At 42.5% G+C, this 17075-nt stretch overlaps 1 protein-coding gene across 2 annotated transcripts; it reads right to left on the bottom strand.

The window, feature by feature from the left end:
* Positions 1 to 8092: 8092 nt before the first annotated feature.
* LOC103719661 (homeobox protein BEL1 homolog) lies at positions 8093 to 13084 on the bottom strand. 2 transcript variants are annotated; one of them, XM_008809006.6, is made up of 5 exons: positions 12065 to 13084; positions 11031 to 11831; positions 9938 to 10320; positions 9176 to 9236; positions 8093 to 8972 (listed from the first exon to the last, which is right to left on the bottom strand). In XM_008809006.6, exons 2-5 carry the CDS (start codon positions 11778 to 11780, stop codon positions 8343 to 8345), a joined length of 1824 nt encoding a protein of 607 aa, XP_008807228.4. In that variant the 5' UTR covers positions 11781 to 11831; positions 12065 to 13084; the 3' UTR covers positions 8093 to 8342. The 2 variants fall into 2 exon arrangements, with proteins under 2 accessions (XP_008807228.4, XP_008807227.4); XM_008809005.5 differs by having other exon boundaries at positions 11031 to 11819.
* Positions 13085 to 17075: the final 3991 nt, after the last annotated feature.

Genomic DNA, 17075 nt, shown 5'->3' with positions numbered 1-17075 from the left:
CTCTTTGGGCCAACATCGTTTCGGCCAAGTACCAATTCACTGGATCTTGGCCATCCCATCCCAGTCCTTGGCGGTGCTTCCTTATCTGGAGGAAAATATGCGAGAGTGGGGTCACCATATAGCATCAATTTATGTGGCTCATTGGGAATGGCCAGTCAATCGATGTTCTAAAAGAGTCGTGGATATCTAACCTTCCTTCAACATGAATGCCCAACTAGCTGATCTACAAGTTAGCAACTTGATGTCACCCTCTGGGGGTTGGAATTTGAGCATGCTTTCATATCTCTTCTCAACTGAAATGATGAACCAGAGAAGCTGTATCCCCGTAGCGCTTACAAATTGGTCTGATCAGTTAACCTGGGGGCCAAGTAGAAGCACTCATATCTCTCTTAAAGAAATATATCCTCTTCTTAAGCCACCACAGCAGTCGGACTCACAGCTCACCTTAAAATGGATGCTGTCCTTGAACATGCCTATGAGGGTCAAATTTTTTTGGTGGAAGCTGCTGTGGAACAAACTTCCATGCAAAGATCTACTCGCCAGAAGGGGAATTATCTTGGGTGGAAACACTTACTATGATTTATGTCATGATGTGGTTGATGATTGAATGCACGTTTGCATCGAGCTGTTGCCAGTAGTTGAGAAGAACCTCGGCAATTAGTTTTGTACCAACCTCTCTGCTGGGTCTGATAGATGTTATGTCTGCTACCGGGGTGGAGGGAAATTGCAAATCCTTAATGGCTCTAATGGCTGGGCTGATTTGGACAACTCGTAATGAGAGGATTTTCCAAAATGTCACACGGTCCCCTACACATTTAGTGACTAAATCCTTCAGCTATGTCACTCCAAATGGGAATGCAAATGACCAAATCACCTGAGGGTTCATCCGGGAACCGGGGTAGCAGAATTCTGCTAAATAATGGCAGAAATAAATCCATCTTCCCTTGTTACATGGCTACCTCCTATCCCTGGAATCTTAGAGGTGAACATTGATGCTGCTGTAAAATGAGATAAAGCGGCTGCTGGATTTATCATTAGAGATAGTGAAAGCCAATTAGTTAGAGCTGGTGGTAAGTAAGAAAATATAAAATATATAAATAAATCTATCTCATCCTACCAATTTAAGTTTTTGGGACAAGTGGTGATTTTAACATGGTATCAGAGCAGAGGTCCTGAGTTCGAACCTTGTCTCCACACTCTTTAACCCTCCTGTGCTGAACTTGTCTCAGCATGAATAGGATTGCAAACAGTGGTCGTCGATTTAAATGCATCAGATGCATGGCTGGAGGGCGACTCCACAACGGTGATATCAAAGATTGTTGACTCTTCCTTGGGCGGGCAGGTCATTGCAGATGCCGCTACTTAGAGATATTTTACACTGGAAAGCAACCCGGAACAGATTCAAATCATCACACACCTTTCTTGAAGCAAACAGGGCAGCCGACTTCATTGCATAATTGGCTCTATAAGGGGACTGCAGTTGGGAAGGTGGAGATCATATTTGCCAGGATTTACTGTTTATTTTGCAGGCTGATGCGGTTAGCATAGGCTACCGGAGATCATAGCTGATAGCAAGAGAAGGTATCAATACTTTGCTGCTCCATAGTTGGTTTACTGGTGTAGACAGGATGATACAAAGAATTTGTTATAAGACAGGTTTGTGAATGGGTGGTGATTCTGTAAAGACTGCATGGAAAAGTGGTAACAGGTCCGTAAAAGCTTCTTGTCCAACAAAACGCAGGAACTATTAGACCTGCCGAGTGATATATATATTTTGTCAGTAGATCTGGTTCATCTGTAACTAGCACAGTGGGGTGTGGGTCAGCAGTGGAGAGACTGTAAACCATAAACATGGGTTGCAACACGGGTTGTAACAGTGTATGGACTTGTTTGCATGTGTTATTACTTAATGCAAGCGTCAGCTCGTTCTGTTACCCCCCCAAAAAAAAAAAAAAAATTCTAGAAGAGTGAGCCTTGGTCTATCAGTATGGTTGCTCTATTATAATTTGGAGGTTACAGTAACAGTTCTTCCATGTGGATAGGCTGCACCATTTCTATATCTGCAATAATCGGAGCTAGAGGATAACCCATGTGAAGCAAACCCACTTTTTTTTTTTTTGCTGGTACGGCATATTACATAGACCTTATATGAATATAACCCTGAAAATCATAAAGTAGAACATCCCTAAACCTAGTGGGTAAATGAGTCTCCAAAGTCCAAGGTAGCCCTCTCGAATGGTCTGTCACAAAGAAGGCTATCCAATCCACCGCACTATTGATCTCGTTGTAAATATGCCTCGCCATAAAGGCAGAACAACCACCCATCTGATGCCAAATATCTTGAATCAAGAAGTTAGACCCCACAGCTCCTATTCATCTTTGGATTCAATTGATCACAGTTGTTGAGTCGCTCTCCAATATAATAGTATCAGCCCTCAAGAAGCTCCGTGCGTCTCTAAGTCCAACACAAGCATCCCTCAGCTCTACCTCAGAAAAAGAACAGGTGTATAACCGACATTCACCTGCTGCAAATCGGACAACACCTCTCAAGATGGGTACATGGAATTGGAATCTCCTCTCAATGTAAGTCGGAAGAGCAGTAAAACCGCTGATTTATAGCCCTATTTGCCGGGGTTGCCTCCTTGTATCAAATATGAGCCGGTTTGTGTCAGCTCACGTCCTCGGACCACAAGTGGACTGCTTTCATCAGGCAGAGCAACAGGACTAGTTCGATGTTAATGGACGGTGTACAAGGTAAATTTGAACGGGTCTCGTCAGGATAAAGTGCCGTCGGCAGTCGGCCTCGCTCCTGAGCCGGTCGTCGCGAACTTCCTGTATTCCAAAGTACGGAAACATCCGTCTTTTCCTCTCACCAAGTGTTCGACCGTATGCCCCACCCCCCACCCGGGACCCTCGCCCGATATGCTCAACCATGGTCGCCACCTGTGAGACCCATGGCCCGCGCCCCAAAGGCGGCAGCACTGTCCGGGCGGATGCTGGAGGAGGATCCGCCGGACGGTGTGGCGATGGGATGGGACAAGATGGTCCAGTGCCTCCCCTAAAGCCACTGGTCTACACCTCCTTGCTAGAGAACCCACCGGGCCGTCATGCGGGATCGATCCTCCGCCGTCGGTTTCGCCGGAAAGCCACCGGAGCGGATCGATCCTAGCACCCCGAACCTCCACGACCTCGAGTACAGACCCTCGGGACTGATAAGATCGAGAGAGCGCCGGATGAGGACCGGAAGGGATGCTGTGGAGAGGAGCTGCGATCTAATTAGCGTCGTGTTCTCCGCTTTCCTCTTCCTGTTGCTTTTTTTTTTTATATAAAAAAAAGTAAGTTTTGACGTAATTTTATTGACATGAGAAAGGGTCCGTTTGCGCGCGTCAAAGGGAGGATGGTGCTCCTACCAAGCCTCGTATATCGGGAGGCAAACGGTGCGGCTGATTGGGTTGCTTCCTTCGCGGCTCATCACTCGAGAGAGTTTTTTTGGATAGGCCACAAGGCTGTGCCTTCGTCCTTGCGTAGCATTTTGTTTTCTGATTTTGTTGGCCATCTTCACACTCGTCATATGTGAGTTGCCGATTTACTAAAAAAAAAAAAAAAAAAAAAGAAAGAAGAAGGAAGGATGGTGGGGCTCACCTACATTGACGTGGACCTATAAAATGTGTGTAATGGAAAGGGTATTACAAAAATGGATGCGATTGATCCACGCTCCATTCACTTTTTGTATTTGGAGGAGACTTCGGTGGAAAGAGGGACTGTGCCATCGTTGGCCCTGCTGGTGGAGGGGAAAGATTTGAAATTACCATTGAAACACATTCCATGTTGAACATCTTCGATTACTCCATCTCCTCGTTTTGTGACCGAAGACGAAGTCAAATTATTTGGCTTTTGTCATTAAGAATATTACTTTCAGCCATGAAATTGTCAAGCTGGCTCGGAACATTTTGGGGGGGGGGGGGGGGGGGGGGGGGGGCAATTATGTAAAATAATTCCCCACTAGCCTATTTTAGGTTGATTTATATGGAACCATGGGATACTACAATACTGACTCATTTAAGTTGGCTATTGGGTGATTGTGGTGATTGTGATTTCATTTATAGTATTTATGATTGAATTTGAATGAATTTGGACTCTTAGTCTGACGAGAATATCATACCTTAAACGAAAGAAGTATGTAAACATCTAAGCTGGTGCATATTTAGTTCTACATAGGTTACATATATGCACCGAATGGATCTTAGATAATTATACGAGGCCAAAAAACTAAAATAATATCTTCTGACTAGCCTATTTGGTGAGGTCTTGGGTTGCTCCACATATATCTAAGCATTTAAAATGATTGCCATCGAGTCATTGTTACTATATCTAAGATTATTGGTCAAGTTTAGTGAGCTAAATTTAGATATAGTTACTTTAATATTTTTATAAAGTTAGGCGACCGTACATCTTTGTTATTATTTGTTAATCGGTAAACAAATTTGAGATTAGAGAAAAGACCAAAATACAACTAAATTCTAAGGTTGTATTTAATAGCTCTTGCAACTCAAAACACATAATTTCACTATTCCAATAGCATTGTAGTTGTTAGACCCACCAAATCCTTTTAGAATATTCCACTCCATCTTTCTTCCACAAGGAAATGGTTGAAGTGCAATTGGGCAAGTGAAAGAAATATACATTCCTGGAAGTGATGCCAATTCAATACTCTTTCCAATGTTTCTTAATATAATCAATTGCAAGGATTTTAATATGAAAGGAGCCAAAGAAAAATTTAATGCATGTAAGGGACATAAAGTTTGATGCCAAGAGTTGATGTATGTATTCGGGCCAGAGGACCTTAGTCACTATCTATGAGGAAGAAGAAATGACTAAGTAAAAATTTGGCATTTAAGAATGCAGAAATATTTCTCTTAATCTGCCTGTTGCATAACTCATTTGCATTAATTAAATTTTGTTATTGTCTTTCTTATTCTTTCTATATTAAGAAAATCAAACATTTAATTATTAACCCATAAAAGATTGTTAAACACTAAGGTTGCCCTAGTTTAATGTACAAAGGATGAAAAGTTGAAAAGGAGAGAGAGTCCTTAAAAGATAATTTACATGAAGGAGTCCGAGCCTTAGAAAAATCGCTCATAATGAAGCATAGTGTAGCAGCATCAGTCATCTTCCCCAAGAAAACTCTAGTTTGTAACAACCTAGGACTTTATCGAGAAAAGCTAGGTAAAGATATTATTTGAGTATTTTGACCCTATATAAATACTTAAGATGTACAGAGTGCATAGCTAATATGGAACTCAATACATACCAGCATCAGTCCTCACATACTCCCTCCACTTAAATATTGGCATCCTCACGAAGCTAATTAAGGTTCCAAATCGACTTAAATCCGATCACAAGTACGACAAATCCAATCACAAACATCATGATCAACCTAGAATCAACCCAAATATAGGCTTGTGTTGTAGTATTTCGTAATCCACATATACCATAGGTTGGGTCTAACTCAAGACCTTACCAAAAAGACTAGCCGAAAAATGTTATTTGGGATACTTGGCCCTGCATAAGTATTACAGATCTATCCAACGCATAGTCGAGTGGAACTACATACTTCCAAGCCTACATAGGTCCACACGCTTTTCCAAACAATAGACGCTCTAAGAAATTTGATCTTGATTCCATGAAGTTTCCTTATGCTGCACCAGTTAGCTTAGAGGGCAGTATTCCTCATATTCAAATCTCTCACTCCCAGCGCAGCATCATTCTTCTCCTTGCAAACCTTTTCCCATCGCGCTAAGCAAGAGAAACTAGGAGCATGGCCCTCATCACCTTCCCAAAGGAAGGTCCGGTGAATCTTCTTTATTTTGTTGATGACCCACCTTGGCAATCTAAATAGACACGTAATAAACTGGAAGAACAGAAAGCATAACATTGATGAGAACCAACCGAGCACCCATGCTGCTAGTGGATGTTCAACAACAAATAGGCCAAGCTATCCTTGATACGAGAGCAAGCACATTCTCTGTTTGTCATCAAGAGAACCGGTGCTTAACATGAAACCGATGCTGCCATCGGCACGGTATCGTCCCAATTAATTTCAATTCCCTAATACCCACCCGGTGTCACCCTAATCGTTGTTCCATCTTTCTATCCTGTTTTTTAACTAGGAAGAAAATCTCCAACTTCCTACTTTTATGGTTTCCCATAAATTCCGGGTGGACTCCCACCCTTTTTTCAGCGAGAAAGAAAATTTGCTTCAGTCAAAAAACCATATACCTAGTTCATGAATCTTTTCAGAGAATTCTAACGAAATGAAGTATAATGACCTGATAGCATGCTACAAGAAAATAAAACACAAGAACCATTTGAATTAGGAAGCAAGATGCACATATGTGATTGAGATTACAAATCTTTTGTCTGCAATATTCCTCCATTATTAAGTTCATTAATATTAAATTTAGAGTACATGTTGAATTTAATGCAAAGATGTGAAAAATATCTTCATTTTATATAATTTTAGATTTCAGTTCTTAATATGAGTAAATTGGTAGTTCACAAGATTTACCTGTTATCCATGCACTAGATGTTTAAGAAAATAAATCTTTCTTAAGTATCCTATCAGTGAGTTACTCCCTTTAGTTTATTTTTGTTAAATTCTAACTTTTAGAAAAGAGCATTTTGCATCATCACTAACCTGCAGTTTCTAATTTTCCTTTGCTATCTCCATCAAAAAAAAAAAAAACTTCACTATCATACAAAAATATCAAAGAATTCTGGGATTTTCATCAAGCAGACTAATAGAATCAAGCCCCCTACGCTTTCAACACCACATGTTCTAGGGTAGCAAGCATTTACTTTTCTATTAATCTTCTAAAATCCCATGATAATAGAATAAAAACAACTCTGAAAGGAAGAGGGCCAGATGACTCTGAGAAAGGCTATCATATCTCTAGCCTTCAAGAAAGCTATTCAGAAAACAAATCATCAGAATATGCATATACTAAGGGGTCAAATTATTGGTTTATCTTCTAATTGCTCTCCTCACCCCCCACCCCGCTCCCCTTACCCCCTTCTTCTGTTCTTCATGCTAGGTATCCCGTTAGGTATGTTCTTTCATCTGAAGATCTTTAAATTGTATTTTTACCACTTTTAGGTATTAATTCTTTTCACTTGCACCATCATCTAATTTCCTACTTGTTAATGTGGTCATCTCTTTTCAATTTTTTTTTTTTTTTTTGATAGATGTGCTAACTCAACCAGGCATAATGAACATATCTAGAACAAGCATAATTATATTACAGATCCATAATAATTAAAATGAGTACAAGAACAACACCAATGGTGGTGATCGTAGTAGTAGTAGGAAATAAAGAAAAAAATGATTTTTAAATGTTGTATAGAGAATATGTATCCTAATTAAACAAACCTCTGATGATAGCTACCCTCAGAATAATCGAGTATTTTTGCAGGCTGTGCGGCTTCACATTCTTACTGGATTTCAGTTTATGGACTAGCACTAACCATCAATAATACTTTAATATGAATCACATAAGCACTTATCACTTCTTCTTTTTTTTTTTGAGGATCTTTTTATCTCTTTGATCCATATATATATGATTAAATTCAGATTGCTAAGTTTCAAGAAAGACGAGAAATTTGCTATTCATTTCCTTATCCAAATGGCCTAAAATGACAGGAGGTTCAAGATTTGCCACACAAAAAGATTCTCAAATCTCCAATTTTACATCCTTTCAACGTCTCTCTAATTCATGCGTTTCTCAATTATATATGGAGGGCCCTCCACTTGTCGGTGTCAGATTTTAGCGCTCAGCAAATGCTTGGATTATTTTAACACCGTACCCAAACATTCTTAGTCTCGTCAAAAAGTTCTGCACGTAGAATCTCACCGAGGATTAGTAGAAAAATTTAGCAAGCCCTATAAGGAGGAGGAGGAGGAGGAGGAGAGGTGGAGGGCAAAAAAAGAGAGGAGGAAGGAGGTGCATGGATTTACCCAAAAAGCTGAGGAAGGTATAAGGTATTCCATGTGCTGCACCAGTGGAAGTAATTAATATGTGTATCCAAGGACTCTACAAAACAGTATACGTATATTCCTGCACCAAACAATGACGGCACATCTGCCCAATTCATGCGACGACATTGTCCACATCCACCACCTACTTAGGAACCAAAACTTACAGTACCGGACCGACCGACCCACCTATTTTATCGTACCCACCCAAAGCACTGGCCAAGTATACCATATCCACCCACTTACCGTTAGTATGTCCCTATCCTTAACCCCCACACGGAGACCCTCCGGCCCCCTCGACTCTTCTCTACCCGGCCAAGTCATGCAGCATCTGAGCTCCCATCAGGTTTCTATAAGGAAGGTTCTGAGCCTCCCCATCTATGATAGAGAACTGGCTCGGCTGGCAGTCCTCCATCTGCTCTCCGGAGAAGAGCAGAGGGTGCTGAGAGGCCGGGGAGAACGACAGGCTCATGCCCCGTCCGCTGTGCTGCTGCAGGCCCAGAGTTAACGAGACGCCACCGCCGAAGTTGTGATTGCTGCACTCACCGTAGGAAGTGAAGTCCAAGTCCACTGCACCGAAGTTCTCAGCCCTCGGGACCGGGTGGTGTCGCCGAGCGTCGTGGTAGGGAAACTTGCTGCTCGTGGGATCCCTTGCGTCGGCGCGGTGGTGGCTGCTATTGATGATGGAGGAGAGGGAATCTGAGTCGTTGAGGAGCTGGCCTGGTGTGGGCTTCTGGTCCTCGGCATGCGACTGCAAGGAGCTAGAATTAGGGTTAGGGTTTCGGTTGGACTGTAGCTCGCCTGTCCGGGCGTTGTTGTCGTTACTGTTCTCCCCATTGGAGGTCTGCTTGTCCTGCTCCTTCGTTTCTTCCAAGTACATCTCCTCCACCATTGGTTTCCATAGCCTGACCCGTGCGTTTATGAACCAATTGTTGACCTGTAGTGGAAACCAAGCAGCCATTACACAATTATTTCAGAAATTCTTGGACGCTACGGGATATTGGATGAATTGCCAACAAGAAGACACATGGCTACTGTAAATGTATTGATACATGGAATATTATATAAAGAAAAGATGGTGAGATTCAAGGTTGGAGGATGGATTAATCATCGAAAAGGACGTGAGAGATGCTGACGTACCTGGCTCCTAGAGAGTCCGGTTTGCCGAGCTAATATATGCTTATCGACATCGCTGGGGTACCTGTAATCAAGCGTAATTTATAAGTCCAGGGGCGATACTATACTAGGTTTTGGGTTTCTCGTCACCAACGAGGTCTACGTTTGTTGTTTACGATATAAAACAAGGAATGAGTAGGAAAAATGCTAATGTAATTAATATCTAGTGAAGCAACAACCAATATATATAATCCTACCTGACACCAGCTGTATTAAGCTGAATATATATATGTACTAATTATGAATGCATTAAGAGAAATATGTTATATGAAGACTGGGATAGTTTAACATGGTGCTTGCATCAACAACTATATTATCCTAAAGCATTATAGACAGTAGCATAGGATGAATATGTTCTTGAGAGGAGATATATGATTTCTCACGCCTTTCAAGAATTTGTGTGAATTTTTTGAAGTTGAAATGGTTAAAGGCAATGGGATAACTTTCTTTTTTTGCATTCCTTGTGCGCATCTTATAAGAAAACCGGGATAGTTTAACATGGAGACTGTGCCGACAACAATGTCATCCTAAAACGTCAGTAAAACCATTTCATGGTTCATGTGGGCAATGGGTGCAGATGACTGTGTACTTAAAGGATGATGCATGTCTTTCAAGAAAGTGATTTTTTTGAAGTTGAAAGGATTAGGGAATACAGGCAACGCATAATTATAACTTCATTCCTCTTTTGTATTACTTTTGCGTATCTCAGAGAGGAGAGAGATTTACGGGTGAAGAAAATGCTCAAAAAGCCATGATCGAAGGATCGATACGGAGCGCTCTGGTAGGCCCCGTTGCGGCCGCCATGGGTGGCTCTCCATCAATCCAGGCTGCTGAAATGCTTTCTGCTGTCTGAGGCACTGGTCGAGCAGTTTGAGCCTCGGGGTCTCACCTCTGGTCGTCCCTGGTGCAACCGGGTCCTTATCTCCCATAGCCTTCTTTGTCTCCTGGATCTGGCCAACAATCCCATCCCTCAGACACCGGAAGTGCTTCGACATGGCCTTGGATGCCAGGGTAGAGTAGACCATAGCGGCTCCTTCTCCGGCCACCGCCTCAAATGACAAGACCACCGTCCTCATTTGCTCACAATATTTCTTGTACCTCCTATCCACCTGAATTAGTGAATCCAAAGGGAATGTTCTTATTAATGTAAAACAATAAGAGAAACAAGAAGAAGAAGACGAGGAGGAGGAGGAAATAACAGTGCAGAGCTTCTTCTAGAGCTAGCATGCATGCGAGCCATCAAGGCAGGCCTCAGCAAGTACTGAAGCATTTTGTTTTGTAGCATTGGAACATTTTCATCAAATGGGTTTGGTTCTCTATGCTTTTGAAGTACACCTAGGGTTTCGCTAGTAAATAATGGCAAAACGTAACATGAAAAGAGTAAATAAATGGATTTAATTGTAAAGAATAGGTGATCTGGTGGGTTCCATTCAGTGGAGGGGTGGAGGACCGGTAGGGCTGCTTAGATGCCTAAGTAAGGGAAAAGAATAGAGGTTTCCAAATGTAAATGGAATGCCCCGAAATACCAATCTGTCCCTGCCTCGGGGCAGCACTGCATTAATGGCAGGTTTGCCAGTCCCGCATAATTGAACCCAGATCCAAGTTTCCAAACCAATCAATTCCTGCCACTGGTAAAACGTCAGATCCCCCACTCCCCTCCCTCTCTCTTGCACCCTCAAGGATATGCTCCTCTCTTTATCCCTAATCAGTTATGCACCCATTAATTTATTCTTAGGAGTAATAATACAGAAGAAATAACTATGTTGTGCCGACCTATATTCTCATGCGTTCTCAACCATGAAGGAAGAAATTAGCTCACCTCTTCTAGCATCGACAAGAGCTCAGCCTTCCTCTTCTGCAGCTCAATAATGTCAAGAGAGCAGAGGGATTGGTTCCATGAAGAGTTGGAAGAAGACCCTCCTTCCTCCCATTGGTTTGTTTTGTGAGACTTGTGCTTCGAGGAGCTGCTGCCCCGACCTAGACTACAGAACTCGTTGAGCAGTTCTTGAGCTGGAATCAAGTATTTGGAGTGCTTTAGCTGCTGTACTTGCTGATAGGATTGTGGAAAGAGCCTCCGGTCTTCAAGTACGTACGTGGATTTTGGGAACAATTCATCCCTTGAATTGGCGGAGAGGTGCTGCTGACGGAAGGGCTGTTCCATGCCGGCGATCGCCTCGGAGGGCTCGGGGTTGCACAGGGACAAGGACAGTCCCTGGTTGGGCTGCTGGTTCCCTTCGGTAGGCAATAGACACCTCAGCGAGTTATCCTCGCCCAGCATCCGGTTCGACCGCTGCCACAAATTCAACATCGTCGATGTCGCCGCGGTCTCGGCCGTGACCATAAGATTCTCGTTCGGCGATTGGGAGAGCTCTCCTCCGATGCTGGAGGAGCTGCTGCCCACCTTGGGGAAGAAGCCTCTCCCCAGCATCTCCATCCCGGCTTGAAGGCTGTACAGCTCCTGGTTGGGCTCGAAGCTCTGGATCATGGAGTTTCTAGTGGAGGAGAAGTCGTCGTAGCTGAAAGCTGGAGAGATCATAGTCCCTAGCTTCTCTGGGTGGTGATGCGCCATCTTGTGCTCCAATAATGAAAGGAAACTCTAGCTTAAAATCTACAGAAGTAACTGGAATCAAGAGCGCACACCTCAAAAGTCAAACACCCAAAACAAAACCAACTAAAAGAGAAGAGAAGGATCAAAATCTTCAAAATAGGCAATCAAAAGATTGATGAGAAAAGAAACAATAATACAACTCGATCACATGTCTTGTGCCACCTTTTTTCATGTATTATATAAATCATACAAGGTGATTAAGTTTCTATAGTCTAAGAGAAGAGTCCAGGTAGGCCAGTCCTTACCGGCTTTGGAATAATTAGGGTCCGTGTTCTCTGTAAAGAGGGTAATATCGATGACCCAGAAGTCAGGGGGTGGCGAAGGCCTTCTCAAGAGTACACCTAATAGAAGAGTTAGTGCTTCCAAAGACAAGCTAAAGGGAAATAAACCCTCACTCCCGCATCAAATCTTTTGCCTTCCATGAACAAATCTTCAAGAAGAGAGAAGTGAAAAGGAAACGAAAGAGAGAAGAAAAAGATGCATCATCAGAAAGTCGAGAAGAGCAGGCCATAGTATGTAGATCTTCGTCCTTTCATCTGAACAAACCTACCAGCCGCCGCATGGCCTTTGTTTGCCCTTCACCTCTCTCTTCTCTCTCTCTCGCCCTATGAGTTGTATCTATGAAATGGACCCCCTCCTCTCTTTCTTTTTGCTGGACCTTGGCTCGCCCTACCTGGCTACCCCTCTCTCTCTCTCTCTCTCTCAGAGTAAATCACTGCAGCGCTTTAATTATTGTCTCTTTTCCTCGGAGGAAGAAAGAGGGGCCAGATCTCGGATTGGCACGAATCCCAATTGCTCCAAAGCGGGGGTTTTTCCCTCCTCCTCCTGCTTCGGCCCACTACTTTTTCAGATGTCCTTCTGTTCGGTCCTGCATCCTCTGCGCGGAAGAAGACACATATGGATTGGGTCTCAGAGGATCGGTGTCACTGCCTCTCTCGTTCCACTACAGAGCGAGCGTAGGAAAGCTGGAAAGCTAGAGAGAGAGAGAGTAAAGATAAGGGGAGGAAGATATAGATAGATGGAGAGAGGGGGTGGCTGTAGGAGTAGAACAGTGGAATAGATGCGCCTGGAAATTATTCTGAAAATAGGGGCTGGCGTCGAGCCAGGGAGGTGTGGTCCTCCATTTCCAACTAATTCCCATTAAACGCGTATTAAAATGGGGACCAGACAACATGGGACCGCGTCTCTTTTCCCCTCCCCTATTCTATTCTTTCTTATTTTCCTCTCCACATTATTTTACTCCTTGGTGGTCCTCTCACGCTTTCTATGCCTCGCCCAATCCGCTTTTTATATAGACCTGTTTTTCTACCTTACTCTAAGGTGCTAATCCTGTCATTGACACGGCTCGCTTTCGTCGGATGGACGTCACCATAGCATCTTAATCGTCGTCTTTCTTTGGATTAATTGCAGCTGTAGTAACAGTATCGGCGATAACGTCAACAGTGGAAAAAGGAAGGGGGAGAGGTATGAGCTTCGGTTCGTTAAAATGCCACGCCTTCCACCTTTGTTAATGGTGTGGCCCCGTCTTTTCTGAGTGTAGGCTTGTGACTGGAAACCATTTGTGGGAGCTAGAATCCATGCATGCTGCGTACCACGCACGTCCCTTTTCTATGTGTTGGCTCCCGCACAACCATTAGCTTGGCCTCATAGTACCTCAATTATTTGGCTGGCTTTGTCTAAGCTTGCAAGTGGTAAGAATAAGAAAAGTGGGGGAGATACGCCCAAAAGAACCCATGATTATATTATATTTTTTTTCAAAAAAAAAAAAAGAGGACATGCTTGCATGATTAAGATAGCCCGCAGAGTCGCAGATGAAAGTAAATGAGTTTTTGTTGCCAAGGAAAAGAGTGGTGAAATGAATGAACAGGAGAAGAGTTAAGTGTTGGATGTTAGACCTAGGGAGCCTGCTTATAATCTCCATCAAGTTGGTTTAACTTCACATCTACCTCTATATTGGAACATGGCTCTCAAACTAGCTTTACTGTTCGTTACTTAACCATTAATTTCTACAGGAAAGAGTATAGGATGCCACTATAGAAAGGTAAATGGCCTATTCCATTGAATCCCTTGCCTCCTATTACCTCTCCTGTCCTTCATGTTGAATTGCTTGCCGCATCTTTATTGTAAAGATGCGAACTTTTCGGTAGAATAGGAGCTGCCATTCAAAGAGATTGGGATTATAAAACGTGACATAGAACCTGCGCGCTAACCGACGCCAGATTGGTGGGCAGAAGGTAACTCGGAGGTAGGAGAGGATATCAAATGAGAACTAGGAGCATAACAAATAGGAATGAAAAGCTTATGCTAGGGCCCGGAGAGTACGTAATGCACGGGAGAGCAAGAGGACATCGTGTTAGCTTTCATGGCATCTCCCTGTACGTTAATTGGGAGCTTGGAACAGCAGTAGTTACATAAGTGACTGTTTGAACGGCCTTATCAGGTGGATCCGTGGATGCAGTGTCAAGTGGAAGTGACCTGCGACCTACTCGCTCCCCTAAGATTCTATAGGTCGCTGGAGGTCCTTCTCCGCTCCCTCCTACGGTCTTACTCTTACCTGCTCTGCCGAGAAGTAGATCCGCTGTTGATGCCCACCGACAGGACAGCCAAAGCCGCCACACAATAGCCTGTCCTGTCGTGTAATTCACATGGGACCCGCCACTGAAACACGTGATCGTGACCAAGTGGCACTGGCACATGACTGGATACAGCTGGAAGCGGTGAGCCAAAGGCCAGAAGAGTCCAATGGTACTGGCTAGAATCTGGAGTCTTAGGGGGCCCCTACAAGAGGGCTCATCCACCGATGACGGCAAGGTGACGTTGCTGATCCTTGGACGCTTCTATCACGGCAACCGGTTTTGTCTTCGGACCGTATTCCATCCGGCTTTAGGACACGGAGACCGTATTCCACCAAATAAATAAATAATATTTATTGATCATAAACAAGTAAAAAAAAAAAAAAAAGCTAGCCGGAATATAAGATACATTAACCCTGCATAGGTATTATAAATCTTTCTAATGTAAAGCCGACGTGCGACTAAACACCTACTTGCACGGATCTCTAATGGTAGATGATAACCTGTCTGACTTTAGTTTTCGACTTAGATAATCTTAGCCTACTAGGATTGGTTATTACGCTAAACATCTCCAAAAATGGTTAGCCAATGGGCAAAATCTAATGGTCCATATCTCAGCCACAGACATCCTTAGATCTAGCCCCATGTGCTCCATTGGCTATGACATTCGATGCTCAGGGTTAGCTGCTAAGTTGAACATTCAATCCCCACCATGATAACTATCCACGAAACAGACCATTCTATGTCCTATCTAATTTGGATCTTGTTAATTCGCTCCTTCTGAGGTCGACAAGGAATGGAGTTTCGATTATCTCCTGGGTGCAGAATTGCTTATAACTAAAAAGATACCTAAATTTTGTCAAATTCATTTTGTAATGATGTAAGATCAATGTGGCAATTCTTGCAGTAGTCAATATGCATATGTTTTTTTGTTTGATACTAAATTACAAATCAACATTTCGAGAGGAATAACTTTTTCATATGATGTTTATTAAGATTTTTTTTCTTGAAATTAAGTCAACTTTGCAAAATCTGCTAGATTGCAATCGCTCCAAAAGGTTCATCAAACTTCTTGATATAAAGTTGGGTCTCAAAATAGGTCAGTCAAAGTAATTTTTTTTTTAAAAGATCTACTTTGGATCTGTAAAAGTTGAACATTAGTGAGTTGGCTAGCTTCCACCGTTCCACCTGATTTCTTGCACGCCTATATCAGCCACAACTAGTTAATTGAGCAAGATCGCAGCGTTCCAATCCCAATTTTTGAACCCGACATTTCAAGTGCTTAATCCTGCTTTACTTGACATCTTGGGCTCGTTTGGTTCGCAGGAAAAGGAGGGGGGAAAGTGTGGTCAACGGGAAAGTAATAAGATGCCTCTTGTTTGGTTGGAGTTTTCAAAAGAGAGAGAAGGGAAAGTTGTATTCCCATGGGAATGTGATTCCCACATTTCATGGGAAAGTCTTTTCCATGAGAAACATGGAAAAGTTACTTTCCCATGAGGCGGGAATCACTCCATTTTTACTTTTTCCCAAAAAGTCCCTTCAGCATTAAAGAAGCATTAAAGAGGCATTAAAAACCTAATTTTTATTAAGGGCATAATAGGAATTATATATAACTTTTCTAGGAAAGTAGATGGCCAACCAAACATAAGCACCTTGGAAATTTGTCACTTTCCCATGGTCAACCAAACATGCCAAAAGTACTTTCCTAGGCATCCTCTTCCTAGGAATTTGTTTCCCAGGAATCATATTCCTAGGAAGGAAAATGCTTCCCGCAAACCAAACGAGCCCCTTGTGGCATGATGTACTTTTTAGCCAAGCAAATCTATATTGCGAGGAGACTGAAGGAAAAAGGAAAGATGCGTGCACGAAAAAAAGTTAGCTAAAGATAAAGTAAAAAGGAGCTGATAGCAACGTACTCGTGTGACATGCCAAAAAGTCACATTATTAATTGCGAGCGAAACATTAGGATAAAACAAGCACTGATTTTTTCTTTTTTCCCAAGATGAGACATCATAGAATTCAGACAACCCGAATAATCAAATGGTTATCATTTAAAGGTTGACTTGTCTAATGGATCCGTAGCCCATTGGTTTATACCTTCTGAACACGTGAGACAATGACCTTCAGATTCACAAAACCAATGGTCATAAACAACCAAAATAGGCCTGATAATATCTAATCTGTATCAAGGGCCCACAGGAAGTGAGACGATGAGAGAGCAGAGGTTGCTCGGGGCTATTTCTTTCAACTCAACTATGAATAATAGGATTTTGATTGATGAATTTTAACCCAATCTAGATCTTTGTCTCCTAACCAAAAAATAATCTTACCTTAGGTCCTGGCTCTTGTTAACCAGCCCATCCAAATCTAACTTAAATTGATAAGAGTTAGATTTAGGTCTACTTTTCTCTTAAGACAAAATAAGAGAAATCGATCCAAATTATATTTACCTAGGTCCAAATACTAGAAATTAAGCACCATCCAAGATATGTACTCAGATTCTTTAGTTGCCGGGCAGAAGGATATAAGATCCAATTTATGGGTTTTAAGCCTACTTGTTTCAAGATGATTATTTTCTGATTTGTGTTCAGATCCCCGTGTTTAGCCTTCACTGAACCTAATCCATTTCCACTCCTAAAAACTCAACTGATTCGGATGTTTTTTTTAGGAGTCTTGTGATACT

The sequence above is a fragment of the Phoenix dactylifera genome, chromosome 6 (assembly GCF_051530095.1).
Source record: "Phoenix dactylifera cultivar Ajwa chromosome 6, Ajwa_hap1_PhDact_Kaust_v1.1, whole genome shotgun sequence".
NCBI classification, from domain to species: domain Eukaryota; kingdom Viridiplantae; phylum Streptophyta; class Magnoliopsida; order Arecales; family Arecaceae; genus Phoenix; species Phoenix dactylifera.
Note: the sequence above shows the minus strand (reverse complement) of the source record. Positions and strands in the feature narration are given on the sequence as shown.

Bases quoted from the DNA above. Each gene is read 5' to 3' on its own strand.
- LOC103719661 (XM_008809006.6), bottom strand. From the start codon at position 11,780: ATGGCGCATCACCACCCAGAGAAGCTAGGGACTATGATCTCTCCAGCT. The intron at 9,237-9,937 runs GTAAATCTCTCT...GCTTGATTACAG, and splicing joins TTTGAGCATTTTCTTCACCC to GTACCCCAGCGATGTCGATA. The intron at 8,973-9,175 runs GTACGTCAGCAT...TTTCCACTACAG, and splicing joins CCGGACTCTCTAGGAGCCAG to GTCAACAATTGGTTCATAAA.